This window comes from Spea bombifrons, chromosome 6 (genome assembly GCF_027358695.1).
Source record: "Spea bombifrons isolate aSpeBom1 chromosome 6, aSpeBom1.2.pri, whole genome shotgun sequence".
Lineage (NCBI taxonomy): Eukaryota > Metazoa > Chordata > Amphibia > Anura > Pelobatidae > Spea > Spea bombifrons.
The window spans coordinates 39,183,979-39,209,202 of record NC_071092.1 but is presented as its reverse complement, the minus strand read 5'-3'; the positions used below and the strand labels follow the sequence as shown (position 1 = coordinate 39,209,202).

The following is a 25,224-nucleotide window of genomic DNA, read 5'->3' as shown; positions in this document are numbered from 1 at the left end:
ATCTGATAGAGACTAGAAAGTCTACATCTACATCATGATAACCGTGAAGTAAATTGAATTACTGCTTCTTTAAGCCAGACCGGTACTTCGCGTAATGATGATAACATTGGCTGCAACGTCCGGAGATTATGGAAGATGCATCATTTTACAAACCCGGGGAAGAGGCGTCTTGATCATTAGGGTACGGATATAACTTAATGACAGAGGACTGTACAATGCGAAGGGACGAGATGATTTTTTATCCACTAGGGGTATCTGGATATTTAGACATGGAGGGCATATTTGCCATTATACATTAAAATACTTACAAGTAATAAATATTATGGGGATCGACCTCTGTTAAGTCCCCGGCATTACTAGTCAATGTGCGTACAGACTGTACCTAGTAAGTTATCTGATTACAAGAAACAGGATCTCAGTGCCTTGTGAGTATTGCGGCTGTAACCACATATCTTACGTTTCCAGCCAAGTTCTTTGGTGGCAAAATATGCTTTAGAAATGAATAGAGTGGAAGTTTGTATCCAGCAGGAGACCCGACCCACCTGAGCGGTTTCCTCTTCCTGTTTGCGTTTCTCTTCCTCAGCTTCAATCAACCTCTGCTTCGTCTGGAGCAGCTCTTTGTTCAGAACCTCGGCTTTGTCTTCCGCCTGCGTCCAAAGTAAATATGTCAATGAATGGAGAATATTCACATTTTCACAGAACACCTTGTTAAGAAAATTGCTCTATTAGCCCAAGGAGAAAATGGAGTCTTTAGGAGAAGAATAAGCCTGAAAACCTTTGTAACTTTAATTTTTTATCTATTTTGGCCCAAGACAAAAGTATCAACTTCACAGAACGCATTAATTGTACACTGTTAAGAAAACATGTCATCGTACAGCCGTTATTAAACTATTATTGTACACCAGCAATGAGGACATTTGGCACTTAGAAGCCAGATGACTTCATGAAATGCTTTAAATTTGTCCAAATGATACAAACCAATCTCAATCCATAATAATTCACACCTGTGTTTAAGCACCGATACATCTGCGCATCTGCTTAGAATCCACATAAATGCGACAACGTACAAAAACAAACCTAATTAAGAAACCAGGATCCCCCTAAACCCAATTTATAACTTTGCTCTTATATCAAAGGCTTCTCTATCGAGCTGCTTACCTGGTCCAGGTCACTGCGCAGAGCGATCTTACTGGTAACCAGTTCGTGGGCCAAATCGTCGTTTTCCTGCTCCAGTCTCATGCTGGTCTCCTGTAGCCTGCGATTCTCCCGCTGTGAGAAGGAAGCAGAGACATGTCAGCGATGATGTAGATGCCAAGAGTCTCAGACTGAGGACTCGGTGGAGAGATTGGCAGGGATTAGATGATGTAAGAAGAAGAGGATTGTGCAACGTTTCAGGAGCAGAGACGGAGGTAAATAGACACACATGTAGCGTATCTTCCAACTGCAGCATGATTTCTCACACGCTGCACAATACGAACGAAAACAAAGCAACGAGCCGCAGAGAGATTTCACAAGTGGCAAGGAGTGACCTGCCCAAGGCGTTTGGGTTTTGTAGCAATATGGACATGACAGTACATGAAAAAGCAGATGCCACCTTCCCTAGGGAGAGAGAAACTCCCACATTCTGCTGGGCTGGAGTCCAACGCCAATATGTATCAGCTCCTATAGCTCAGCATAGTGTCATTCTATCAGTAGATCACAATGGCTGAAGAGTAAAACATCTTGCTAGAAATCCTAAGCAACAAACCGTGGTAAAGACCTGTGTGCTTCTCTGACCGGACTAACAGTCGGACCATCTTTTTCTTCTAGTTCAATACTTTGTATATCTCTGAGTTGCACCTTAAGCTAAAGCTCGGTTATAGAAACCAATTAGTAGCGGGAGTCTGCTGCCACTTGTCTTTAATAATGATAAGCGATATCTGGGATGCTGGAGTTTTCAAGTCTCCTGGAATCTCCCTCTGTAGTGAATAGACCCCACTGGTAGATGCTGACGAGTTCGCAGATACTGGACCCTGCCATGAAGCGGTTGCTGGAATAAGAGCGGTTCCCAGTAGGGATTGCATGTAATATACAAGCACTTAACTAGGCTGATTTACAGGTAATCTACTTATATGTGATGATAAAACATAGCATTGTTACATAGTTACATAGGCTGAAAAAAGACATGCGTCCATCAAGTTCAGCCTTTCCTATATCTGTTAATTTATTATTGTCTCTGATCTATTCTAAGCTCAGCCGGCTTCCTGTCATCAAACATCGCAGGTCCTCAGTTATTCCAACTATGGGTGACATCTTTAAAAGCTGGCAGCTTACATTGTTAAGGTAAGACTCCTACGGGACAGGAACATCTGTTGATTGCTACATTTAAGTCCAATAACAGAGGTGTTTATTCTCGTAACAAGGAGCATGCCTTTTCCATTCACAAACTTAATTATGCATTATTCAGGGCCAACAGGGCTCTTTTTACAGGAAAAGCTCAATAATGCACAGTAAAGTGAAGGATGTGAAACAGAACAGCAAATCATATGCAAATATATACTTCTATCTCCAGTGAGAGTGCCGACACCCTGCGTCTGTACATTAGAGGAGTATACATACTCACATATCCTTTGCTCTGGGAAGGAGGTCAGCGTGGTGGAGTTCTTGCTGGTGTTTATAAACCTGAATCCTGCCTTCCCTATCGGACTGTAAGCTGCACTGAATAATCACGCATCAGATTGGACGCAATGCGAAGGTTCAGCTATTTCCTGAGTTGCCGCTCAGGAAACAGTTTCTGTCGGTATTGCGTTATAGCGTTACACTCACTTCAAGACGCAAGTACACAACTATCACACGGTAGGAGGAAGAGTGTGAGAATGAAGCTGTGTATAATGCTTGGTACATGGGGGTAATACCTGTGTTTGTCTGATCAGCTGAAAACACTTCACTGACTTTGGAGTTGAGTGACCACATCTGCCATTTTTTCAAAGCCCCCTGCCCTGTGACAGACTGCCGGACCACCGACACCTTTTACTTCTGAATTGGAAAGCCCTGGCTCTATTTAGATAACAGGGCGGCATGTGGTTGTGGGGATTAGGGTCATGTAAAGGTCAGCATACAGGTCAGGCAGGTTATATATAAAAAAAAAAAAAAAAAATATGTTAGAACTTTCTAGTTGCGCTCGCGCCGCTTAGTATTGCCGCCTTTTTTACTTTAGGTGCGCTCGAGGACGCCGCGCGCCGCTTAGTTACGCCCCCCCCTTTTGCGCGCCTTGCGCTCGCGGCTGTCTCGCGCTGCGCCAAGGGCGGGAATTTGCTCTATAAATAGAGCGTCCCCTGAGGTACACTTTACTTACCTGCGGCGAACCGCTAGCTGTCTGCACTGACCTTTCATAAGAGTCTGGTGAGCAGCGGCATAGCGGGAGAGCCAAAGGTTGGAAGATGGAAGAGCTGCTGTTGAGGCTGCGTGAAAAGGCTGCCGGAAGAGGTGGTGAAGATTGGCTGCGTCGCTGTCTTGAATCTCCTGTTGCAGCTGAAGATGTTCAACGCGGTTGGCTGGGAAGCGAACTGGAGGTGTTGACTGAGGTGGAGCCGGGCGAAGACGTCTCTGCATTTGAAGTATCGCGGGACGAGTCTTGTGACCCGGGTGAAGGAACTTCGCGGGATTTCATGAAGACTTCGCGAGATTTTATCGGTAACTCGCGAGAACTCAACGAGGAAGTGGTTTTTAACGACGGGAAGAGCAGAAGAAGCAGTCGACTTGCATCCAGACAGAAGAGGTCCCTGTCACGATCACCGAGGAAGAAGGAGGCTAAGAAGAGGCATGTTCAGCAACCGGCAGAGGAGGGCTCAAGCGGCAAGCAGGTGTTTAGGCAGCAGGTGCTGGCAGCGGAGACCGAAAGGCAGGACACTTCTGAGGTTCCACAAGTGAGAGGCAGGGCTGGTGCTGGTGAGTGCAAAAAATTTAATATGGATCAGCTGGGTGATTTGGTGGGTTCATTAGTGGGTATGCTTAAAGAGCTGCAGTCTCCCAGTCCAGCCCAGGCTTGGGGAGCTAGTAATGTTAAACAGAGTACTGTGAGTGAGTCTTGCATGAAGGAGTCTTTAGCTTGTGAGATGTCACCGTTAGGTTTTCATTTGAATATGTCCATTAAGGAAAAAATCTGGAGCGGTGATTACATTGATATTTTGTCGCTTTTGCCTGCATCCAAAGATTTTTTACTGAAACATGACAAGGATGAGGACAGGAGAAGACCGATTCCCAGATCATTCAATAATTGGCTTCAGGCTTTTTGTATTTATGCTAGCGTTTACTGTGAAAAGCATAGTAATAAGAGTCCCGGATTGTTTCAACATTTGGAAGCGGTGCTTGAAGCATATAAGAATTTTGGGGGAATGTCTTGGTTCAATTACGATGAAATTTTTAGGCAAAAGTTGGCAGTACACCAGAATTTACAGTGGGGTATGAAGGATGTGGGCACTTGGGTGAGTGTTATGCTACCTCAGCGGAACATGTCCAATTTTAGGTCTCAAGGTGTTAATGCTATCCATGCGCGTCAAAAAGGAGTTTGTTGGTCATTCAATGATTCGGCTTGTAAGTGGCCAAACTCTTGCAGGTTCAAACATGAATGTACCATTTGCGCTGGGAGTCATCCAGCTAGCAAGTGTTTTCGTAAAGGACAAGGGAGGGAACAGTTTCAAAAGAGCAGTGACGCCAGTGAACTGGTTAAATCTGCTCCCCTTTTTAAGCAGTTACCCAAATCAGCAGATGGCTGAATTATTATGCAATGGTTTTAAGTATGGGTTTTATATTCCGGTTTGTACTAATGATGCGATATGTTGGGTGGATAATTTGAAATCGGTAGAGCTTAATGTGGAGGTTGCCAGTCAGAAAATTCAGAAGGAAATTTCGCTGGGGAGAATTGAGGGCCCCTTTTCCTTTCCTCCTTTTAAGAATCTTAGGCTGTCACCATTAGGCCTCGTCCCCAAGAAAGAAAAAGGTTCCTTTAGACTTATTCATCATCTGTCATTTCCAAAAGGAGGTTCACTGAATGATCAGATTGATATTTCAGATTTTCCTGTGCATTATGCCAGCTTTGAGGATGCATTGAAGTGGGTACGGCTATTTGGGAAAAATGCGCTACTTGCCAAAGTAGACATTGAGGCCGCTTTCAGATTACTTCCTATTAACCCCGATTGTTTTCCTTCCTTGGGTTTTCAGTTAAAGGGTAAATTTTATTTTGATAAATGCTTACCAATGGGGTGTTCCATTTCTTGTTTTTACTTTGAAGCGTTTGCATGTTTTGTTGAATGGGCTGTTAAGAAAGTTTCAGGTTTAGATTCGGTTATACATTATTTGGATGACTTTTTGTTTATTGGTAAGCCAGGCAGTAAAGATTGTTTGTCGTTATTGAACTCATTTTTTGTTTTGGCAGAATACTTTGGTATCCCGTTAGCCCATGAGAAAACAGTTTTCCCTACCACTTCATTGTTGTTTTTAGGCATAGAAATAGATACAGTTAACATGTTGTTTAGATTACCTAGGGATAAAGTTATTAAGTTACGTTTTATGATTAATACAGTTTTGTGTTCCAAGAAAGTAACGGTTAAATGTTTTCAGTCTTTATTGGGTTTGTTAAATTTCGCTACTAGAATAATTCCTATGGGTAGAGTTTTTTCGAGACAGATGGCGAAAGCTATTTCGGGTAAGAAGGTTGGTTGTCATAGGGTTAGGGTTTCTAAACAGGTTAAGGAAGACTTATTAGTGTGGAAACTTTTTCTCAAAAAATTCAATGGTGCGGCTATATGGCAAAATGAATTTATTGATAGTGATGAGCTAGAATTTTTTACGGACGCAGCAGGTGCTTCTGGATTTGGTATCTTTTGGCAAGGTAGATGGGCAGTTTCGAGTTGGCCTCAGTTATGGCATGAGGCTGGATGGACTAAGAATTTGGTCTTATTAGAATTATTTCCGGTTGTTGTAGCGTTAGAATATTGGGGGGGGTTATGGTGTAACAGGAGGATTTTGTTGCGTTGCGACAACATGGGAGTAGTGTGGGTGATCAATACCTTGAAAGCTAAGTCATTACCGGTGATCAATTTATTAAGGCGCTTGGTGTATTTGTGTCTAATTAATAACATTTGGCTCAAAGCTAAGCATATTTCGGGCAAACAGAATAATATAGCTGATGCTCTCTCGCGTTTTGACTTCAAGCTTTTCAGAGAACTGGCACCTCAGGCGGAGCGAGAAGGGCTGGAAGTTTCGCAACACATTTGGGATTTGACATCGCCGGGATGAGTGCTTTGATTGAAAGATCTTTATCATAGAGCACCTGGTCCAACTATAGGAGGTCTTGGGAACTCTGGACTGCTTTTGTTGAAAGTAAAGGCACAGAGGTTTTAGATAATAGAATTGAAATTGCGTTAAGTTTTGTTATGGATTTAATTAAGAAAGGTTTTTCTCGTTCGTTTATAGACAGATGTTTGTTAGGTATTACCTTTTTCTTTAAGCTCTCAGATAAGCAGCATGCGTTTAAAGATTTTCTGTTAAAACAGATTTTAAAAGGTTATAGTCGGGGGGCTGTTACCAACAATTTGAGGAGGCCTATATCGTACGAATTGTTGCATAAGATAGTGGAAATAGTTCCTAGTGTATGCTGGAATAAGTTTGAAACCTGCCTTTTTACTACGGCTTTTGTGATTGCTTTCTTTGGTGCATTTCGGATCAGTGAACTGGTTGCTGGCAACAAAAAAGGCGGCTCTGGTTTAAAGAAGGAAGATGTTTTATGTGGTGAACATTTAAAAATTCTTCTGAGGGCCTCCAAAACAGACAAAAAAGGTAAAGGTTGTTGGATAACTATTCAGAGAATTGAAGGGAGTATTATTTGCCCCGTTAAAATATCTGAGGCTTTTATGGCTCAGCGTCCAATTTTTCCAGGTAATTGGCTAATACATGGTTCCGGTCAACCTCTCACAAAATTTCAGTTTGATAGGGTTTTAAAGAAATGCTTGTTAGCTTTAGGGCTAGGGAAAGAGAATTATTCCACGCATTCCTTTAGAATTGGAGCAGCCACAGAGGCTGCTAGGTTAGGTTTGGATTCATCTATCATCAGAAGGATTGGGAGATGGGAATCAGATCGTTATAAGATATATGTTAGGCCCGATCTGTTATGAATGTATTAATACGTTTTCTTACAGGTAAATTGCCGAAGGTAGTATGGATTGTGGGACATTCTTTTATTTTTTGGGCCCAAAGAAGAGCGGAAGTACGGAGAGGAGGAGTCAATCTCGGTTTTGATGAAAAGTTTATTAACATTTTTTGGATAGGCATACGAGGATTGGGTATTGTTCAACTTGAGAGTATTTTATTTGAATATGTTCATATTTTGCCTTACCCAGACATTATTATTTTTCATTGTGGTGGGAATGATTTGGGCAAGGTTAAGTCTATTGAGTTATTATTATGTTTTAAAGAATTGATAGTTAATGTTAAAAATTATTTTTACAATACATGCTTGGTTTGGTCTGAGGTTATACCTAGACTGGTGTGGTCTAACAGACCTGAATTCAAGGCTTTGGAGAGAGTCAGAAGGAAACTGAACAGATCTATGTATAAGTTTATGCAACTTGAAGGGGGTTTTAGTTTCCGACACGTGGATCTGGAGAGTGCATGTACTGGTTTTTATAGGAATGATGGGATACATCTGTCTGATATCGGTAATGATATTTTTAATTTGGATCTGCAAGCTATGGTAGAACAGGCCGTGGTTTTTATGGGGTGGGCCACGAATGTTTGAGTCTCCATTCGTGGCGGGTGGTGCATTTTGCTGTCCTGGCTTTAGGGCGGATGGCATGTTAAGGGTTAAAGTGGATTGGCACTCTGGGGCTTGGGCCAGGAGTTGCTTTTATGGTTACAGTGTTGCAAGGTTAAGTGTGTAAATTGTTATTTAATGGTAAGCTAAATAAAAGACCACGGCCTGTTTATCCAATTGAAAGTTTCATGTGTCTTTATTTATTCGCGAGTGTGTGAGTTAATTCAGTGTCTGGTCATATCCCTTACAATCACATGGAAAGCCCTGGCTCTATTTAGATAACAGGGCGGCATGTGGTTGTGGGGATTAGGGTCATGTAAAGGTCAGCATACAGGTCAGGCAGGTTATATATAAAAAAAAAAAAAAAAAAATATGTTAGAACTTTCTAGTTGCGCTCGCGCCGCTTAGTATTGCCGCCTTTTTTACTTTAGGTGCGCTCGAGGACGCCGCGCGCCGCTTAGTTACGCCCCCCCCTTTTGCGCGCCTTGCGCTCGCGGCTGTCTCGCGCTGCGCCAAGGGCGGGAATTTGCTCTATAAATAGAGCGTCCCCTGAGGTACACTTTACTTACCTGCGGCGAACCGCTAGCTGTCTGCACTGACCTTTCATAAGAGTCTGGTGAGCAGCGGCATAGCGGGAGAGCCAAAGGTTGGAAGATGGAAGAGCTGCTGTTGAGGCGCCCACCCTCCCACCCAAGGGTTAATCTTTATCTATTAACTATTTATGTCGTGGCTTTTATTGAGTTAAGGTTACCCCTTTTTTATAAAAAAAAAAAAAAAAAAAAAAAAGAAATGAAAGAAGGGGTGAACCGGTGGTGCATTTTGCTGTCCTGGCTTTAGGGCGGATGGCATGTTAAGGGTTAAAGTGGATTGGCACTCTGGGGCTTGGGCCAGGAGTTGCTTTTATGGTTACAGTGTTGCAAGGTTAAGTGTGTAAATTGTTATTTAATGGTAAGCTAAATAAAAGACCACGGCCTGTTTATCCAATTGAAAGTTTCATGTGTCTTTATTTATTCGCGAGTGTGTGAGTTAATTCAGTGTCTGGTCATATCCCTTACAATCACATGTCAATGTACCATTTAAGACAGCACCATGTTTAATTGCATATACAGACCACTTAGCTTCTGGTAGGTTAAAGAGTATCTGTCCAATTAATCCTAGATTAGGGTAACATATAATCGGCACATTCTAAATGATTATAAATGATAAATCATTCCAAAAAGCGTCTTGTCTTTGTGGCCAGAGGCCCGGAGCTGCACTCATAAAGTCCATCTCTACACTGTAGTCATCGGAGAGTTAAGTGTTTCAGACGTGCCCTTCAAACCAGAACAAGCAGCTCAATCACTGAGCCTTTCTGACAGATCAAAAAGACAGGATATCCTGAAATGCCGAACTGTTTGGGGGCACCAAGAACTGGAGGCGAGAGCCATTGTGTTAAGGGAATAACACATTGTAGCCGTGTACAGTTGTGTTGTAATGCTGGGAAGGGGATTGTGCAGCCAGGGTTAAGAGCTAGCTGATGGAACACATGCTTTTATTTGTTGTCCTGAAGGTTGAAGCTCCCACACCAAGATAAGAGCAGAGATTTAAGTGTTTTTGTTTATAGCCAAGCACAGCCCTACGTAAACGGCTCTCCCTGGCGTGTGGAGGAGCGGATGCTCCTTAGATAAGATGCGTTAACATTCCTACCACCTTGCACGCTTTTATGAAACAAAAGCAATGCTCATTGATGTATTTCTATTTCAGTATCTCTATGGATACGTATAGGTTCCTTCCTGCGTTTAATGAGACTCCGCCATGGATCAGCGCACGGTATCTGAAATGGCGTTCTGCAGCCCGGCCCGCGCTGGAAAGCAGCTGTTGGGGATACGGCATTACCTGTGTATTCTGCTTCCATTATACACACGTAGGAACGCCGATTTGGTTAATAAACTATATACATTGATCCATTCACTGTACGGTTATTATCTGTGTGTCCTAAATACAGGAAAAAGCACGTTTTGGGTTTAAAACTGATGTCATCGGAGCTTTAGTCCATCAGCTTGAGGGAAGTAAGGAGGGACATGGGTTCAAACTGCTTAATGGATAACTTGCAATCCTAATGTACACAGACTATTGTTTGTGTAACGCGACCTGTATGTTAGAAAGTGTTTATACAGCCGTGTGTGATTATATAAAATGCTGATGCCCTGTGACATAACAATAAATGCCAGGGCACAGTGTGATAATCCTAAAAGCCACCGGAGGAGGATTATTCATTCCTCTGGAATCTGCACATTTCCAGTGCCTTTACTAAAGTTTCCTTTCCTGATGTATGCATAATTTTATATATAGATCTATCTACACACACACACCCTAATCATAATTATGTCGGTATGACAGCAGTACTTCTAATATGATTATTATTATACACCGTTAAGTGCAGAGTACACCTGTTAGTGCTACAGAAATAACATATACATAGCTTGGGCTATAATTTCCTAAAGTAGCGGTTCATCTTTGTCTATTCTAGTTTCGTCATACCCTTTCAATGTATGCACTGGAAGAAGTGTTACATGTAATAATAAACGAATAAGAAAACTATTGGCGAGACACTGGGAATGCTGGTTCCAGTAAGGCCGTGTACTGGATTCGTACTGGATCAGGGCATATATCTTACTCCAGGCGTGCCGTTCACTGAATCCTCAGTGTAATAAAGCCAACCAGCGTTAAAACCTGGAGTATCTGCCAAAATGGATCCGGTGTTAAAGGTTTTTGGCACAGAGGCCTCGGCTATTATCCGTGACGCTGCCTTTCATTTCCACAGAACTCTAAATACATTGTAGAGAATTGCAACAAAAGTACATAATAAACAAAACATGTATCTACATTGTTCACTTTCTCATCCAACGCTGTGTATGGCCACAGTAAGAGCCATCTACTCGCTCTCGTAGCGGACGGGACTCTATATTGTCTAATTCTCTACCTGCGTGTAAGATCGCCAGCAAGGTTCATCTCCTTGGTCGAGGTCTTTTCATGTTTTGATTTTATTGCCAGGCACCTTAATACGTCAGGATACAATAAAACCGTCGGAAATCTCTCTTCTTCCCCCTGGGCAGCTATTGTTAAGAGTATGAAAGCAGGAGCCGTCATTGTTTATGAAAGCAAAGTAATCGCTCCATACAGCGGAGGTCGATGGGACAGAATACATGCGCTGTTCTATCTATCTCTATGAAAGGTGAAAGGTCACCGGTGAACTTGCCATGACAGCTCTGGGCCACGTCTTTACAGAGAACGGCTGATCCAGCCCAAGCTCTGCCTGCAGGTCACGGCTCCTCTTTACCAATTACTGGTCTGACCGGTATAAACCGCTTGATATGCCAACTTTCTTGACTACTCCCGTGCTCCTCAAACGGCCACAATGTCGCAATAAAACTGCTGCTCTCTTTCAGTGCATTACAACAGCCATGACCCTAGCTAGAAGTATCGGAGCACAGCTCTACAGGCGCCCAGGATTTGTAACTTTATGTTATATCGTACCCCTAGAGTCCCTCTGACCCTATTCTGCATCCGGGCATCTATACAAGCGAAGCACACACAGAGTTAATGCACACATTGCTGGGTAACCATAGTCAGTGTGGCTGGAAAAGACAAGAAGAGACCCTTTGCGGTGACAGCTGTTAGAGGAGAGGTCTGATTGCTTAAAGCGGCAGGCGACAGTCACACAAGCAGCACGGGGTGGACTTACCTCCTAGGCTGGGTGGCAGATCCCTAACCAGAGGCAAACATGCCGCCTGAGAACTCGTTGTTTCAGCCGGACAGAGGGAAGCGGCTGCCGCTGTTGCTTCCTTCTCTGGCTGCTGTGTATTCACTTTGGGGAGATTAGAGAGGAGCTCGGAGGAAGATAAACACAGGAGGGCGTACATGCCTGTACACTTCATTACACGGCCCGTGAACTGCAGCCAAACACGCGTGTGGGATCAGAGGGGAGGGAGGCAGAACTGATCGGTTACTGGCAATTACCGGGCCTTCGCTCCACTTCTATATTAATCCACATTAATTTTAATAATAATGGTATAATATTATGTGGTTTGTTTCCGGGGTTAGTTAACCCATTGAGAGCCTTGCCATTATTTGCTCACCCTTCTGGCACCCAGAGAATCTAAAGAGAACAGGGGATGTTATGGGGTGTATTCCCTAAATGCCTAATAAAATACTATATGTTGGGTATAAATAACAAAACGCAGATTCCTGCAAGATAGGCTGAGCTGGCCCTCAGTAATGAATTAGTTAAAGCACATTTACTATGCATTATGCAGGGCCAGGAGGGCCCATCGTGCAGAGGACGCTTTCATGGGCTGGCTTCCTATAACATAGCGAAACGCTCAACTAACCTTCAAACACACCCCACAGGGAGCCCAGCTGCGGGCAAACTACAGGTCTAACCCTCTCGGCAGCTTCTGGGCTGGCTGAGAGTGATGGGTTGTAGTGTGAGTTTTTGGAAGTGCTATTTAACGTCTGAGTCGTAGAAGCTCCTAAACCCCTTTTATAAAAGCTACATAAAAAGATATATTGAGTGTCATTACGGGCCACTTGATGTATACTGCGGGAAGTTTTATGTATATTAATAGTACACCCCGTACGGAAGACGCCCGTAGAACACGGGAGTCCCCCTCCCCTCCCGCTGGAAATAAAGGACTAATGGAAAAGTGATCATATAGTAAAATATACAATAACACAATCAGCAACTGCAGTTAAAATACACACAGGCTAGTGACACAAAAATCACATATTTCAGACCAACTCTGGTGGTCCATTTTTATGGTCACCCTGGGTAAATGTCCACTGTGGGGTGTATAATATATATTGCATATAGTCATGTATACATCAGGCTGTTTTTAAATACTGGCCATTAAGGCCATTGCCTCTCAGCAGTGTCTTGAAATGAAGGAGCCGGTTCTCTTTCCAATATCTTTATTTGTATTTACAGTTCTTATAAAATTGCCGCAACACTCAGAGAAGACCATCAGGACTCCTTCTGCCGGGATCTGCTGTGGGTCACATCGCCACTCTAAAGGCAGGAGCATGCTGGGGAGGAATCAGGACTGAGACGCGCGTGAACGCTTATTCCTGTTCCCATTCACGCAGGGTTGAGAGGGAGGCATTCGCTTACAAACACAAACTGAAAGAAAGGGACACAAGCAGCTTCTTAACGCTCTGGGGTTTATTCGCTAAAGGGAGAGCCGTGCTTCCAACTCGCAAAAACAGAGCAGCCCGGCTCTTTCTGCAGCCGGAGCTGAAGGGAAGGATTTAAAAGCACAACTCTACCTTAATAAATGGTTCCAAATAAACGGGGAGTAAGCAGGGGAGTTCCAGTTTCATCTCACTAACTTCACTTTACATTATGAAGGGCCAACCCCAGTGAGCTTCTGTTCCAAAAATACCCAGAATGGCCCTGTACAGAGCATATATAAATCATTTTACCAACTACAGGACCAGCCGAGTCCTTCTTGCAGAGACATTCGCCAGGGTTAGCCCTTTATAATGCATAGTGAACTCCGGGAGCTGAAACAGCAGTCCCTATTCATTGTTTCCAAGTAACACTAATATTCAGGACGCCCGAGAGCATTCCCTCACCACAGCAAACCTGGGAAAGGGGTCTGGATATAGATAGATTTTGCCCATTTAATTATTGCCCTTCTGTGGCTAATTAAACATGAATTAAAGGGCAGAGCTCAGTATCAATCAGGGTAATGAATGAAGCCAAATGTAAGTAAATAATGAGCCTTGTGTTGACGTGAGCTGGTGGAACAGCTAATCACCGTCATGCTGCGTGCTATTAGCGTGATCCCGTCTGATCTTCTACAGAAAGAACACATTGTTTGGGAACGGACCCTCAGTCCTACCGCCTCATCACAGGTTATGTAGAGCTTTTCCTGGATTATCACATGACTCTACGAGGACTGAATGCAAGCTCTTTAGCAACAAAATAAATATAATAATAAATCAGCCATCTGCATTTCCCCCATAGGCTCATCTAACAGTTTCACCAGGTCTGCTGCCTGCGCATTTACCCAAGAACACAAAAAACTAACTAAACATCATTCAATGCACAGAGAACCAATGCCATGTGTAAAGCACATTAGTCTTACCAATCCATAAAGCAAAATAAAAGGATTTCATACGCAAACTGAAAAGCAGGGTTACTCAGTGCTTTACACATGAATATGATTAATATATAACACTGATTGGGACAATAAATAAGGAGTTTTACCCGTCTGATGAACAAATGCCAAATGGGGTATATGGCAGTCAGCACTAGAAGATCACATTAATTACATGCGCAGAAATTTTTTTATTCAATCATGGAGGGCTGCACAAGTTTCAAAGCAAAACTCTACAGCAACCCAAAGCTTAAAAGGTCACATACATCAGACAATATAACCAATAAGGGAACTGAAAGGGATCTTTCAAACAGGCCGCTGTAAACATGTTAGTACGTAGGGCCCTGTGTTGAGCTGATGTAACGGCCCCTCCATACCCTGCACTTCAGTCTGCTGCCGCTAGCTGTCCTGATTTCACCCTCCGGGCATCTACATTCATTCTCCAGCTCAGGCTGGGGATTTATTTTTCCATGTATTGTTATTGTTGTGTTTCCGATGGATTATCGCTATGAAAGATAATCTGTGCGAACGGGAGTTCTGCACTGACTGACACAATGTATTTCCGGATGCCGCATGTACCCTGCCAACACTAAACGTCTGCAAGGACAGCGGCACAGAGACCTTGCTTGTATTTATTCTGCTGCAAAACCCTGGACCCGACAGGACATTCGAATAAGATGCATATGGTTATTTAAATGCTATTTGGGAGGTTATTTGGGAAACGCATATTAGATGTTCACAAGGATTATCTGTTCACACACAAGCAAACCATTGCAGCATGCGCTCAGTATGCAAACAGTGTGTCTGCAGAAATGAAGTCGCTGTACAGGGTACCGCAAGCGAATTCCTCTTACAGCAAATGAGTATTAGTAGTAGCGTCAGTCAACCATCCGCTACTACACTCTCATAGTGCCATCTACCAAGAGGTTCTGCAGCTGCCTAATCAATAAAAATGCAACAAGTGAATCCTGATGAGCCAGTACCTTCTGTATAAACTGGATAACAATGAATAAATCTATGATACCGAAATAAAACAAAAGTGTATGAAGTAATTATGCTCTCTTCACATTCTGGCAGATGCAATATCTTACCTTGTATCTCTCTATTGGATCCTCTTGTTGCAGCTGACTCTCTCGCATGGCCAGATATTCCTTCTCATATTTCTTGAGTTTTTTAGTTGGCACCTGTGTAAGAAAGACATCAGGGAGCGTTAATAGTTTGCCACTAGAGGGAGCCCCGGTAAAAATGGCTGCACTTCTCAATGTACCCAGCAGATGGCGCAAAGCATCGCTTGTTCAGACACAGTAAAGGCATTACTGCCATTGCAGGCGCTCTGTATATGCGTGTTGTGTTCGACCCTACAAAAGCCCCGCCCCGCCATTCTTTATTTACAATATTCACACTCTAAATGAAGGAAAATATTTAGTATGTTGTCGCAGGCATTTATTATTCGGTTCCTATAGGTTATATATGGTTAAAATAAAATAAAACAGATCTGGAAAAATAAACCATGTGACTCCTCCATGGGTTCCACCGCTAGTAACGTGATCAGTCATCTCATTTGGTACACTCTACATTTCCTCTTCCTCTGGCTTCACACCTCCCCTCTGCCCTTTTTCTCACAAACCCTGTCATACCTTCCATGCTCAAAAGGCTCATATGTGGTTGCAACACAGAAATATTTGGTCATTAGTGTCTGGAATGGAAAAAATATATATATTTCTGTCTGCTTAGGTTCACAAACGGTAGCGACTACAGCCACAGCTTTTCTTGGCAAGAATGGAGGGATGTGATGTAAAATGAGAGGGGAGATCCAAGAAGGAGACGAGTCTTATGGCCTGGCTCAATTCAGAGAGCGAAGCCTGGGGTCTGGCCCAGTTTGCCTTCCTGCGACAGGAGATGGTGGTCCAGGTTTATTAAAAGGACGGTAAAGCCAAATTAACGAAGCTCCCTTGTTTGATACCCATGAATATCTGAATAGAGGTATTTGTCCCTGTTTGGACAAACATATAAAGAGAGCTCTGTGGCAGGTTGACTAAAGTCTGGATAGCAGAAGGTGATGTTGAAGCCGCGTAACCCAAACGTAATGTTTCTGCCCAAACTACAGAGCGTGTCTGGATTATACGGCCCCAAACAGACAGGGCCGAGGGGGCAGGCTATGTTTGGTAAACAGCGCTTTTGTGGGCACACGCCAACATCAATAAAGTGCATTCTTTTTATTAGTTATCTAGAAAGCTTTGAAGCAGACGGAAAACAACAATCTTGTTTTAGTAAATAAGATAACAAGGAAAATGGTCTACGTGGAGAGCCCATGTTTACAGAAACTGTGCATTCAAAAATAGTATTTCTCTCTCTAACGATTGATTGCGGACCACGTCTTAACGATTTACCGTGTGGTGGGGGTCAGGTGATTCTCACTCCTCTTACCACCAAAAGGGTCTTTTTTTTTTCCTTTTTGGACAATTCCAAAGATTGGGAAACAAATGGCTTAAAGTGACGATCTCTAGAGGAAATTCAGCGGGTTGTGAAATACACAAAGGATAATACCATACATACATTATATGGACAAAGGTATTGAGGCATACCTCTTGTGTTTCAATCAGACCCACTGCCACAGGTGTATCAAATCAATCACCTAGCCACGCAGTCTGCATTTACAAACATTTGTGCAACAAATTGTCAGTTTGTGAAATTTCATCCCTGCTAGATATTCCACGGGCGGCTGTTAGTGGCATTATTGGAAAGAGGAAGCGTTTAGGAACAGCAGCAACTCAGCTACGAAGTGGAAGACCACGTAAACTCACAGAGCGGGGCCACCGGGTGCCGAGGCGCATGTTGAGTAAAAATTTCTGACGCTCCACTGATTCCATAGCTAAAGAGTTCCAATCTTCCACTGGCATCAATATCAGCCCAAAAACTGTGCAGCGGGAGCTTCATGGAACGGGTTTCCACGGCCGAGCAGCTGCATGACGATGCCCCAGCACACAAAGCAAGGTCTGGTCGCACAGAATCCTGACCTCAACCCCATGCAACACCTTTGGGATGGACTGGAACGGCGTTTGGAAGTTTGGGGTTAAAATGTGTCCCTGTTGGTGTAATGGTCAGGTGTCCCAATATTTTTGTCCATATAGGTTTTAATAACGGGACATGGATGAAAGGATCCACTGTTGTGTTAGTATTAACTGCCCTAGGTTAATTAATAAGTAATCCTGTTAAACATGCCTGTTTATTAATACATTTTAGACATTTTGCTAATCGCAGCATTGCTTGTTTTTAATGCTTTCCGCTCAAGCTGTGCTTTCCCTTTGAAAAGCGCAGACCTGGTCTTGTGACCATTTGCAAATTCCCTTTTAATGAAAATATCAAAAGTTGCCCATAATCAGACTTCAATTAGATTAAAACATTCAATATGGTTTGGAGTTTAGCAGCAGCGTAAGTAAAAATACAGTAACTAGTAATGAAAAGCGGCCATATACTGGCGGATACCCCATAAACCCGGCCACCACTTTAGTCCTATCGTCCGGGCAGCAGTCATGGCTTAATATAAGAGACAAAATAAAAAGGTTTATTTTCGTAATGTGCGGGTAAAGAGGATTCACAAATGATTCTTTAATCTATGTTTCTCCATGCGTTGTTGACCTTTTTAGAAAAAGCATTTGTACTACAAGATGCTGAATACAAGGTATTACAATAAATGCTTTGTATTCATTTAATTGACAGGTTTTTGTGATGGTCCATGACGCTGGATCAGTTTGCATCATCTCCACCCCCATAAAGTATTATGCCTAGTAAACACCAAATCCCTTTTGATCTTGCTCACTCAAACATGCATTGTAAAGGGCCAAACTCGACGAGTATCTCCTATAAGGAAGGATTTGGCCTTTTACAAAGCATAATCACAATGGCAGGATTTCTTGAATATCATCTTCTGTTTAGCCAACTCATGCGGTAGGATCGAAAGTTTCCGCACACGCCACAACACATGGTTTAGTGAATAAACAGCGCAGCATTTACATATGTTGTTTTAGTGAAAGGGAAAACAAGCTTTGCATACGGAGGACATCGGGAAAAGCAAGCTGCCGATCTCCTCTGTAATGGATGAAAGGTGGTAGGAGTGCTTCAGAGGATCGCTATCTCAAGGAACCCGACGTTCTCGTTATCATCAAAGTATGCATCTAAACCAACAAGGCTTCTAAACCCTCTGGGCTATGCTTACCTATTTAACGATTCCCAAAACAGAGACCATTTTAATTTTGCAGCAAAAAGGTAAAACCAACTGTTTTTCCAAAAACAACAATGTAAAATAGTTTAACAACAACAAAAGCTGGTTACTAGTCTGGATTAAGCAGTTCGCTGGGAGCTTGGTTGCATCCCAAGTACTGTTAATGCACTCTTACATCAAACGCGCAGGTGGATCTACTTCATGCATATGTGTGATGTCATAAAACTAACAAGCCCTTAAATAAACCATATGGTTCCTTGTGGTTCCTCCACACACAGGAGCCGTAAACCTTTTGAACTCACGGTTAAGCTTTAAAAGTTTTACCCGGGACAATCCTTAATACGTTTTAAATATTGGCAGAAATAAGTGCATACAATTGAAAATCTGATACACGGTTTAATAACTTATTGATTTAAAATTCACACTTCTGTAATCAGAATTTCTTTGATTTTTGGTGTTTAGGATTATAGAAGTGTGAATGTTAAACGTGTAACGGTTACTGTACTGGGTAAAACTTTCTTTTAAGCCACCATAACCGTGAGTTCAAAAGGGCTTAGAACTCTCTGGAGCGCTCCCACCATTTCTTATTAATGGGAAATTTAAGCCTAGTAAAGAAATTGTAAAAGGAGTTTTTCCCACCGACGAGGCTCGTAGTGATCGCTGAGTGATTGTGTGCCGTTACAGGCCTGCACTGTTTGCATGGATTCGCTTTAGGTCTCGCATGAGCTTTCACCAGCCGTGCGATCATCCTCTGACCTACATTCAAGTGAAAAGAGAAATAAAAGCATTGTTCGGTTCACTGTCTCTTCAGCCCTGAGCTGGTCGGTCCGTCCGTCTGTCCAGCCGGAGACACGGGGCCCAATTAAAAAAGCTGGTCTTGAAATCTGCTCATTAAGAGAACCATATTTTTAAATGGAAATCCGTCACCGGAATGAGTGTCCAGTATAAAAATGCTCTCCACCCCGTGCACAGGTGAAACACGGGGAGAGGAAAAGGCTTGTGGGTTTTTGGGCTTTACCCATATATTTGTGACATCCCTGCTTGAAAAGAATTGTGCTACAAAGCAGCTGTTACTTTGCATATCCGACTGCATGTTCCTTGATCGGAGGTGGGTCAGCGCATTTCATTTCCCTTCTTTTGATCTACACATTTCATTATGATTCTTGGTTCTGTTAGCATAATGTATTGTTATCCATTCTGTCAGCTTGGAGGTGATTTTGGAGGTGACTTGATTATGTCCTGACGGCCTTTAAACGAGCTGGGCCAAAATCATCTCAAGATTTCTCCACTTATCATATAAATGAACAATTTACATTATTCTGACATCCATGTGTGTCTTGTTACAACAACGATATCCAAGAAGCAGCAGCTTGCTGGCTAACTGCAACCCCCATTATTCTTACCCCCATCTACATGCATTTAACGGCTGGCAGAGAATCACGGAAGTTGTGTAGCCACATCTGGAAGGCTACCCATCACCATGGCAGATGGAGAATGTGTTTTGAAATGACAGCAAAATGATAAAATGATAGGCGATCCTCATCCTTCACTCTCCAGACGATTAACCTCCAGAGCTCCTGCCGCGGGATCCGTCTTATCCAGGCAGCTGCGGACTGTCCCTGAATTAGTCTCGATGCCCGGCGTGTTCATACGCTCCGTGTGCTAGTTGAATTTTTCACAGATGTGCTATTTTTATCACATTCTATTTGCAGAAGAATCATTTTTCACATAAAAAGATGTTTGTTTGCTCTCCTTTCTGTCATATGGACATGGATGCTGATGAAAACACAACCATATATGTTGGCTCAGTGTGCAGAGCTCTTAGATTTCTCCTGCTTCCTAGTGAAAGGTCACTGAAGAATCCTGTTAAACCTGTTAAACCAGGCAGGAATCGGGAGAATAAAGGAGATTTAGGATAAAAGGTCATTTACACACAATATCATCTCCAAAAAAAGTCTGGCAGAACCCGATCTGCAGGAAAATCTGAGTCTACAATGATGGTTTCTGTGCATTTCTGTCCATTGGAAATGGGAAGGATCAGCAGAAGTGATAACAGGATTTGTCAGCACACAAAAGGTGACAGAAACTAAACATACCCAGAAGTGATTAACAATACAATGCGGCCCGAATACTGTGTTATTGTAAATTAAGCCACTGAGAAGGCAAGGAGGCGAACCCAGCAGCACAGAGAGACAATTGTGTTATTCAGACATATGGAACACAAGCGGTCGGCTCACCTGACCCTTCCCATCGGCGTGAGGATCCCGGGGAAACTCCTTGAGCGTATATTTACCGAGGGGCTAATGAGCTCATAAACTAACGAGAAAGACGCAACGCCAATAATCCCATACAGAGACAAGTAAAATACTTTTTGATTAAACAACTTAAAAAGGCTGCATAATACTCCATGCCGGGGGGTCTCATTTTTCTTGCATTCTCTGTGGAAACCGACAGACGGGATTTGCTTTTCGCAGGTCTTGTGAATAACTACATATGAAGCAGAAAGTTACAACTATTTCTGCACAGTGTGAAGCATTAATTAAATCTTTGGTTGAAGGTCAAATTGTAGGTCAACCCTTGGTGCTTTAAATCGGGTGTTATATTATATTCCGACTTAAGGGGGACAGAGGTAATTTTGCCGGCATCATTACGGTACAGGTGGGTGACGCTTATGGTTTTAAAATAAATAATTTGTAAATGTTAAATATGGAAAGCCATATTTTTGCACACAAGCCTCATAAGGCTCTTCTTCAGATAACTGCTTCCATCTTCAGAAGTGACCTCAGAGGTCCTTATAGCTTATGTGACTACACAGACTGGCGATGGCCCTGACACTATGTCTGTTGGCTGTCCGATGACATCAGTTTGACCGAAAGCTGGATATGCGCGGCTGCTCTCGTAGCATGCCGCCTGGCTGCAGTATTTGCCCGGTATGCCAGATGGCCGGTCCAGGATTAACACTACTTTTTTTCTTCTTCAGGTAAAGACTCCAAGTTATCTGGGGCCCATAAAGCCTTTACAGCATCCATTAAAAACAACACTGGGGTAAACTGGGGGCTTTAATGCACCAATATTTCCGTGTTCCATAATTGTTACCCTTTCCGTGCCAGTGCAGGATTTACGTCCTGCAAATGAATAGACGTACAGGATAAATCACCTGTACAACAAAAGGCAAGCGATCAGGATAAATGTATAAAAGCTGAGATATCATTTGGCGGGTAACAGACGGGCAGTGCGCGTCCCCGGTGCAGAAAGGAATCCAAATGATCCACAATTACCTGTTTTGTCGTCAGTCACAGGTACATGTTGCCTAATTATTAATCAAGGTAAAATGGTTACTCCCTTCTCAAACATTGCAAAGTGCGGCAGGATTGCTTCCTTGTTGTGGCGGTTTTGACTGCCGGAGAAGTCTATTCAGTGAAAAAATGCAGTCCTGCCTCATTCCTTAACAGAGAAAAGATCAGATGGCTTTCACACCCTTGCTACGATACTGTATCTCTGCACACAGCACGGCTCCTGCCAACCCTTCAAACCCCAGTCCCTGTGTACCAACAGGCCCCGGGAGCAGGGTGAAAGCCCCATAAAAACAGAGCATACAAAGGATCTGGTGAGGATGAAAAGTTGCCTAAAGCCCTTTGTTACTCCACACACACACACACACACTCCAAGGAACCTGCCCCACAGTTCTCACCCACAGCTGTTGGCGTACGGGGCACTAACCACAAAGATGGCGCTATCAGATCAAGGAGATGCTTAAGGCCACTACCGGTATAAGAGCACACAGGAGACGCGAGACAGGTTTCCCATAGCACTTCATCACTCTAATAGACCTTTTTTAATAAAAAAAAAACAAATGTACGATCAGAAATATTACATTCCTTGGTTTATGTATAATTATTCTTATAAGAGTTTGTATTTAAGACGGACGTCTTAAATTGTTTTGTGTGGGCCACTAAAACCTATAGCCACTCAATAACCGTTCACATATTTTCAAAGGGCTTTCCTTCAGTCTGCAACCCTTTGCATTCAAGCTGGACCACAACTCCCATCTAACAGTCCATCCACATACTGACTGAGCATGATAAGTGTCGCAGTCCCCAGCTCTCCTCTCGCTGTGTCACACGATGCACAGAGCAAGGAGGTTTTTAGCAGCTCTGTTGCCATAGCAACTGCAGAAGCTGGAGATAATATACTTGTAATTACATGCTATCTGGTTGGAACCTAGGAAACAAATAACATATACTACATTAATTACTAACACGGTAATTCTGTGCAGCTCATCAACACCATTTCCAAACATTTCATGGGACGCCACTATTTTTTCATTTGATTTTTGAACAAATAAAGCAGCAAATATTAGCGACCATCAGGATTCGTGGTGCTGAATAAATATCACTATATGTCACGGATCTCATACTGGAACACAGGCATTACTGGGAGATTTACAGAAGACTAAACTGAAATCCCGGGGTACCAAATGACATGGGGGGGGGATTCACTAAAGGGAGGGCTGGTAGGAGATTTTATAGGAGAGTTATGATCTTAACCCTTTCATTTCACTATTATGAAGGGCCATCACCAATAGTGAATAGATGCCAGTGAGCCAAGGCAACGCTGGAAAAACATTTTAAAAATGTTAATCACCAAGGAAACCAATGTTAGCGCCTAAAAATATGGCTCATTTTGCCCATAGATTCCGTTAAAGTTGAATGTTTTGTTGAACATGGGGGATCCTACACTCACTATATATAAATGCGTTTTAAGGGTTAATCGGGAAATAACTTTTTTTCACAGCCTAAGCAACCGTCAACCATGACTCTAACCCAACAAACCCAACTAATTGCTTTCAGTTCCTTCCCATACCAGTTCTGCAAAAGCACGTCTTCCCTACTGAAAGTAATTATTATACGACGACAGGGGGCCTGGGTTAGTTTCCCCTTCTCTAAAACTCAATGACAATTACCCCCTTAAACGAACTGGCTGTCAGTAGCCGGTATAAGGAGGCGCAATCATCAGACCTACAATAAGTATTTCAATGACACGCGACAGATGCACACAATACTTCTTTTCAGCTTAAGCCTCGCACATACGGCTGGCTGTCAGAAACAAATGCCCGAGAGTCACAAGGTGCTTAAATGAAAATAAAATCAGATGGCTAAATTGTTTTTATGGCTGAGCGAAAATTGATAAGGTTACTATAACAGCATGAATATCCGGTCATGAGAAGGAAAAAGGAGATGCTAAAGATACTGATGCCGTTTTGTTTGACATTAAAAGGCTTCCTGCATTTCGTGAGACAGCGGCCACGCTTCCGTGGATTGTTTAAACTTTAAAGCATGGATACTGCAAATCACACAGACATTCGCAAAAGGTATTTCATTCAGGTAACGCTGAATGCACGCCGGCTGTTACGTGCCAGCGGCCGCTTTGTGTGTATTCTTGGTGTCACTAGACGAACATTATGTTAAATAAGGGGTAGATACACCGCATGCTGCCAAAGGTTACTTTATGGAAAGGAAACTGCACATTTTTCAACCTGAAATATACAATATTAATTGTTCACTCACTCCCAATAATCAAGCACCTGCTTTAAAACATCTTCTAAAATGTTCCCACATCAAATTATACTTTTATGTATTCATTAAATATTCTGAAGGTCATCTCTGTGTACAGCTGGCACCAGCGCGTCCCCATGTGTCTATCCAAACGTCCCATAATGCCTAGAAAGCCAAAGGCTGAGCATCATGAGATTGGTTTTCCAAAAGTTAGAGCACCAGCTTTGCACTAGTAGAGTTAGGGCTGCCATAAAGATCACTTAAATTATACATGACACAGGGCAGTCTGACAAGTGCTGGGTATGAATTGCACATACTACCCACTGCTACCCACTGCAGGTGAAATCTTGATTACTAAGGCATCCGGGATTGTGTAAGAGTTAATTGTACGGAGAGTATAAGGTACTATTAATAACCAATAACACACTAAAGAAAGTATACGCCCGGAGATATTTATGTCTGGCCCATCATTTGGTCTATTTGAATCAGCGCAATCATAAAGGACAGGAGCAACAGCTTAGTCGGTCTCAGTTGGACGCATTGAAAGTCTTTGTGGTAATGAGGGCAATACACCAGTATCGGGGGAACTGGTGAAACTGGACTCATTCAAAGGGACTATTTGGGCTCTCTATCTATTGATCGCGATAAGCAACAGGGAACTGAACAAAGATGTATTTAAGTCGGTGGCTGATGTTCTAATTCTAGTGGCTGGGGGATTTACATTTCCGGGAGACCTTTAAATTGCAAGCTTGAATATTAAAAAACATTTTTCTGATTAAATATACAGGGAAATCTGTGCTAATCTGCGTCCATTTATATTTCCATCTCATTCTTTGTGCCACGAAGAAGCGAAACATTCAGGAACACTTGATATTTTAGATACATTTAATCCGTGGCCACGCTGATTAACATGCCGGCAGCACAAGGCTGGTCTGTGTCTCTTTGGGGCAACGGGATCTTCCGGGAGGTGGAAACGATGCAGGAAAAAGTGTAAACCTGTGTTGGGCACCCAAACAGCTGGGCAAGGTGCATGAGCTGAGGGACACGTAAACTAGCGTTCGCACACGTGTCTCTTTATTGACTGCAGACAGACTGTATAGAACAGTCTCATACACTCCAATATAAACACTGTTATTGCTATGAATAATACTAAAGGCTTACAATCACAAGGAGCCAGCTCAGAACGTGACACCTGCCCAACGAGGATACCGCTCCGCTTCATAAACTCAAATCTGCATTTTTAGCTTATATCGATACAGTAAACCCTGCTGAACATTCACACCATTCTATAGGAATAAGCACTTTCATCTGTAATAAACATAAAGCAATTATAAAGTTCCCTTAATGAAACAAACCAAAATACTGACTAATCACAGTATCTAAACATCACACCAAGCATAGCCCAGTGCTAACACTTACCTGAAAACAGTGTGTCTATCCTTCAATGCCATCAATACCTTATAAATCTAAATAGTACAAATGTAACCCAGCCTGGCGCATGCACACAGTGATATATCA

The 25,224-nt window shown here is 42.8% G+C and overlaps 1 protein-coding gene across 7 annotated transcripts in view; it reads right to left on the bottom strand.

Moving 5' to 3' along the window:
• RABGAP1L (RAB GTPase activating protein 1 like) overlaps positions 1-25,224 on the bottom strand; it is a 115,709-nt gene that overhangs the window by 2,613 nt on the left and 87,872 nt on the right. For 5 of the 7 annotated variants that reach the window (XM_053468584.1, XM_053468582.1, XM_053468583.1 and 2 more), the window contains 3 exons: positions 15,021-15,113; positions 1,159-1,269; positions 543-647 (listed from right to left, as the gene is read on the bottom strand). In XM_053468584.1, coding sequence (XP_053324559.1) covers positions 543-647; positions 1,159-1,269; positions 15,021-15,113 — 309 coding nt within the window. Of the gene's footprint in view, positions 1-542; positions 648-1,158; positions 1,270-12,755; positions 12,948-15,020; positions 15,114-25,224 lie in introns of those variants that run through there. The other 2 variants (XM_053468585.1, XM_053468588.1) reach the window with 1 other exon arrangement.